We start from the raw sequence: 5,722 nt of genomic DNA, 5'->3' as shown, positions 1-5,722 counted from the left end.
ACCTATATTTAGTCCTAAGTGACATTTTAGTATTATATTAGTTTTATTTTTTTATAAGTTTACATTTTTGAAGGGGAAAAAGGGAAGAAAAAAAAAACAATAAGTAAAAGTAGGGGAACAGAAGAAACACAGAGTCAGCAGAGTTTTGTGCTTTGACTTGGAGCATTTTTGTGCCTAAATAATGTAATTGCTATTATTATTGTTGTGAAAGTATTCGGAACAGAAACCGCTCCCAGCAAAATGCCTGAGTGTCTGAGTGGATTTGACTCATAATCTTGACAGCAAATTAAATACAGTACATAAGGACAATACAGGTGCAAAATTTTATAAAATTGTTACGCTTACATGAGTCTGATATATTTATCTGCTTTCTAAAATGTTTGAATATAATTAAGTTTTCTATTTTTGTGATGAAAACAGACAGTATCTTCCTGTCATGTTGCTGATCTCTCATGGTATACAGTTAAAGCAGAACAAAGCAACAGGTCTTTCTTAGTGCACAGCTTTCCTAATATCTGGAGGAAAGCTCTCATTGCACACTGATCTTGGCAGCTTTTCCCTTATCCTGACCTGATTGCAATTTTGTATCAATACAATACAGGTCATGTATAATCTTGTTACATCATGCTTTTAACACTAATAACCCTCAATGTATTATTATATTCTAGATAAGGATCACCAATTTTCACTTTCATAGTAACATCTACAAGAGAAGACAGAAGATTTGAAGACAGATTATAATGAATGTGGAACATTAGGTTAAAACCTCAGTGTAAGTATACAAATATATATATATATATATATATATATATATATATATATATATATATATATATATATTAAATTTAAACATTAATTTTTAAAAGGAAGCACAAATAAGAAATCTGAAGCTACCAAAAAGAAAACACTACAATTACACAAGATTAAAGACACTGAGGCCTTGTTTCAGATTACTGCTACTCAAGTCACACCTCCTTTTACTGTATTCCATCAACACAATCGTACCACTGAGAATTCGCTCTTACATATAAATACAAATAACAGAAGTTCTTCTTGTCTTTTCCTCTGAAACATCATACATAGCACACACTGAATAATTATCTGTACTTAATAGTTGGAGAGATAAATGGAGTTCTTCTTTTCTTTAATGCATGTGGTGATGGCCATCATTAATTTTTCAGGGGCAAATGCAACCTGTAGCCTCCAAGGAGAATCTGCATCTCCACAACTATCAAAGGATGGAGATATCATAGTTGGAGGGATTTTCCCCTTCCATAGTAACTGGCAGTTTCCAGACCTGTCGTATGTGGCCAAACCACTTCCACTGAAATGCAGGAGGTAAGCAGTAAGAGAAAATATCATGTTTCATACATGGATACAAAATTGCATTACATGAATGTACATATCTGTAATGATTTCATGATTTTTTTGTACAGTCTTGATTTCAGAGCCTTCCAGTATTCACAGTCCTTGATCTTTGCAATAGAGGAAATCAACAACAGCTCCACTTTACTGCCTGGAGTCTCACTGGGCTACAAGATCTATGACAGCTGCAGCTCCACAGCAATTGCGGTTAGAATGGCCATGGCACTCATTAATGGAGATGAACAGACATTCTTGGATGAGCCCTGTTCGAAACCAGCCCAGGTGCAAGCCATAATCGGAGAGACGTACTCATCAGTGTCAATGGCTATTGCGAGTACTATCGGACCTTTCAGCATTTCCATAGTAAGAAGTGAACATTTTGATGAATGAAATATTGAAATATATATATAACAAATCATGTTTTATTCATTTGGTGGTAAAGCTAAACAATGCATGGGCATGTGTAATTTACAACTGATATATTTGTGTAAATCTGTTGTAGATCAGCCACTATGCTACCTGCAAGTGTCTGAGTGACAAAAGGAAATATCCCTCATTTCTGCGCACTATTCCCAGTGATTATTACCAGAGCAGAGCACTGGCAGAGATGGTCAAGCACTTTGGCTGGACATGGGTGGGGGCAATAAGAAGAGATGATGACTATGGTAACAGCGGGATGGCTGCATTTACTGAAGCTGCAGAACAGTTAGGCATTTGCTTGGAATACTCCCTTCCATTTTTTAGAACCTACTCACCAGAAAAAGTGCTGAGAATAATTCAGCAGGTCAAAAGCTCCACTTCCCGAGTGATAGTGGGATTTCTTGACAACTGGGACTTGGAAATGTTGGTGCATGTGTTTTTTGAACACAACATCACTGGGTATCAATGGGTGGGAACCGAGGCCTGGATCTTTGATCCAGTGCTGGCTACAAAGGATAAAAATAACATACTACAAGGAGCCATAGGGCTGGCTATCCCTACAACAACAGTAACAGATCTAAGAGATTTTATTCTGGATGTACACCCACTGAAATCTGCAGGCAGTGCCATATATACAGAATTCTGGGAGGCTCTGTTTCAGTGTAAATATTCAAAGCAGAATGAATCTGAAAATACACCAGTGTGCACAGGCAAAGAGAAACTGTCTGACGTGGAAAACACATTTACTGACATGTCCCTGATGCCTATTTTCAGTAATGTGTATAAAGGAGTATATGCTGTTGCTCATGCCCTACACAATCTTCTCGGCTGTACTGAAACATGCCCTACGAAGAAGCAGCCTGATCCTTTTACAGTGAGTTTATTGTCTAACAACTGTCTTGGTGAATGTGCTAAGAAAACACTTTTTAACTCATGCTCAATGGGTATTTGCTCTAGTTCCTAGAACATCTCAAAACGGTGCGTTTCAAAACCAAAGAAGGTGAAGAAGTGTTTTTTGATGAAAATGGTGATCCTGCTGCAAGATATGAGATCATAAACTGGCACACAAGTAAAGAACACCAACACAAATTTGTCACTGTTGGATTTTATGATTCCTCCTTACCTTTTCACAATCGATTAGCAGTGAACATGGCCTCTGTTGTGTGGGCACAAAATAGCAAAGAGGTCAGTCTAAAGCAGAAGGTTGCACCATGATCTAAACAAAGAAATACCACATGAAAAGTTTGTGCAAGTAATTTTCTTTATATTTTTATTGATCATAGGTGCTGGTATCAGTGTGCAGTGAGAGCTGCCCTCCAGGCACCAGGAAAGCTGTGCTGAAAGGAAAGCCAATCTGCTGCTTTGACTGTATACCATGTGCTGAAGGAGAGATCAGCAATATGACAGGTGAAAACACAGGAATCCGAATGTTTTAAGGTGCATGTAGAAATGGTTAATTTAAATGTAAGAAAGAAGCTTCACTATATTTTATATGCATCTATAATATCTTACAGTTTTTGACTTCCAACACTATTTTTTCTCTTTCATTTTCTGACAGATTCGATTAAATGTGAACAATGCAACAAAGACTACTGGTCAAATCCACCCAGGGATGCATGTGTAAAGAAGGATATTGAATACCTTTCCTTTGAGGAAACTTTGGGAATTTTGCTGACAGTGGTTTCTATTACTGGTGCATTCATGACAGTAACAACAACAGTCATATTCTTCAGATATAAAAATACTCCAATAGTCAGAGCTAATAACTCAGAGCTGAGCTTCCTGCTGCTCTTCTCACTGACTCTGTGTTTCCTCTGTTCACTTACTTTCATTGGTCAGCCCTCTGATTGGTCCTGTATGCTGCGTCACACAGCGTTTGGGATTATCTTTGTTCTCTGCATCTCCTGTGTTCTGGGGAAAACATTAGTGGTGTTAATGGCCTTCAGAGCGACACTTCCAGGCAGTAATACTATGAAATGGTTTGGGCCTCCACAGCAGAGACTCAGTGTCCTTGCTGTCACTCTCATACAGGTCCTCATCTGTGTGCTTTGGTTGATTATATCTCCTCCATTCCCCTTCAAAAATCTAAAGCACTACAAAGAAAAGATCATTCTGGAATGTCATTTAGGATCAAATATAGGTTTCTGGGCTGTGCTGGGTTATATAGGATTTTTAGCTCTTTTGTGTTTTGTTTTAGCTTTTCTGGCTCGGAAGCTGCCTGATAACTTCAATGAAGCCAAATTCATCACATTCAGCATGCTCATATTCTGTGCAGTCTGGATCACCTTCATCCCAGCTTATGTCAGCTCTCCTGGAAAGTTCACTGTAGCTGTAGAGATATTTGCCATTTTGGCTTCTAGCTTTGGTTTACTTTTCTGTATATTTCTACCTAAATGTTACATAATCATCCTGAAACCTGAGAAGAACACCAAAAAGCAAATGATGGGAAAAGTGTCAGCTAAGTGAAATAATTGTCTATCACTTTTTAATATTATAAAAGTATCCTACATTTTCAAATAGTCTAGATAATATATTAATTTTGTATTTATATTTTACTGTTTTTATCAGATGTATCTGACCACATGAATACTACATGTAGTATGTTTTGGTTTGCATTTTTTTCTCATTGTATAGAGTAAATAATGATATACTTACACCAGCACAGTACTGATTAACATGGGACTACCATATTAATGTTGTGCTGAAAATGAATACCCAGTCATCAGTGGTTCCATAGTATGATTATCTAATAAAATGGAAACATAGTACTTGATAATGGCTTGGATGCATGTAACTGAATTTGTTTTTCATAATCATAAACACAAACATTATGCTTAGAAGCTTCTAATGTGTTTCTGAATATAAGCAATAAAGTCAATGTTGATGCTTATGTATGAATTCATTTTTTGGTGAAAAAACATAAAGCTATTACAATAAACTAAAACCGATATATCTGACATATCAGCGTAAATGTTAGAAATTAGGCACATGTGTGGACAATGAGCTAAGACTAATGTTGTCTGAAACTGTGCTCTATCACCATCCCCTACGTGTGAAAAGCTAGAACACTATAATAAGTAACAGAATTTAACAGAGTATTGAAAAATGTTAGACACCTTATTATTTATGTGAACTTAGTGCTGTGTGATAGCAAACTATATCTCTCTTCCTCAGCAAAGATATGTTGCTTCAAACCAAACAAGGCGGTAAATTACAGCTTTCATGTCTGCTTCAGAACATCATGTGTAAACTACTTATTGTCGTGCATCGGGGATTGTTATAGTGCACTGAAAAATCTATCTATCTATTTCCAGACACCACTAATAATGGCAGAACCCCAAAGTAGTGCACTAAATAGTGCCCTAGCACAGTTCTAGGCACAGTTTAGAAAGAAGGAGGGTGACCAGGGCAAGAAAAACAAGTAGCTTTGAAACTGAAAGAAGTCAGAAAATATGCAACAGTTAGACTGAGTCTACACCCTATGCACTATATAGTGTGTCTTTGGGGTACCATGATTTTGTAGTGATGTCCCAAAATGTAGTGTGCTTTCATTTCACTGTGACCAAAATCCATTGTATGAATTGTATGAATTGGGAATATAGTTTTTTCATTGTTTTCCAAAAACTAAAGCATAGAACAATTCTGTTCCCTATAATAGTATTCTATATAGTGATAGATTAATATTTTGTGTGTATGGTTATATCAACAGAGGATTAGGGGTCTGAACTGACTGTTATGATGATTAAATTTTGACTGGCAGTGGCTGGTAATTAGTCTTAAGCTGCCAAGAATTCACAGATCCCTAGAAACTATGGTCAAACCAGTAGAACTGACTTGAGTGGCACCACATGCTCCGACTCACCACAACAGCAGGGCTGAATCTGGATGCTGCCCAGTGGTTTAGATGCAGCTTTCTGGATCGGTGGAAGGGTCTAAT

General features: G+C 37.0%; 1 protein-coding gene across 1 annotated transcript; it reads left to right on the top strand.

The window, feature by feature from the left end:
• Positions 1-1,126: 1,126 nt before the first annotated feature.
• On the top strand, positions 1,127-4,251 carry LOC140575444 (extracellular calcium-sensing receptor-like). Its single transcript, XM_072695773.1, has 6 exons — positions 1,127-1,338; positions 1,437-1,728; positions 1,868-2,659; positions 2,743-2,970; positions 3,069-3,192; positions 3,344-4,251. The coding sequence occupies exons 1-6, from the start codon at positions 1,127-1,129 to the stop codon at positions 4,249-4,251; spliced, it is 2,556 nt and encodes an 851-aa protein (XP_072551874.1).
• Positions 4,252-5,722: the final 1,471 nt, after the last annotated feature.

This window comes from Salminus brasiliensis, chromosome 13 (genome assembly GCF_030463535.1).
Source record: "Salminus brasiliensis chromosome 13, fSalBra1.hap2, whole genome shotgun sequence".
NCBI lineage: Eukaryota > Metazoa > Chordata > Actinopteri > Characiformes > Bryconidae > Salminus > Salminus brasiliensis.
The sequence above is the reverse complement of the archived record's forward strand: the minus strand, read 5'-3'. Positions and strand labels throughout refer to the sequence as shown.

Excerpts from the sequence above, each read along its gene's own strand:
- LOC140575444 (XM_072695773.1), top strand. The coding sequence starts at position 1,127 with ATGGAGTTCTTCTTTTCTTTAATGCATGTGGTGATGGCCATCATTAAT. Across the intron at positions 1,339-1,436 it reads CTTCCACTGAAATGCAGGAG|TCTTGATTTCAGAGCCTTCC; the intron begins GTAAGCAGTAAG and ends TTTTTTGTACAG. Across the intron at positions 1,729-1,867 it reads GACCTTTCAGCATTTCCATA|ATCAGCCACTATGCTACCTG; the intron begins GTAAGAAGTGAA and ends AATCTGTTGTAG.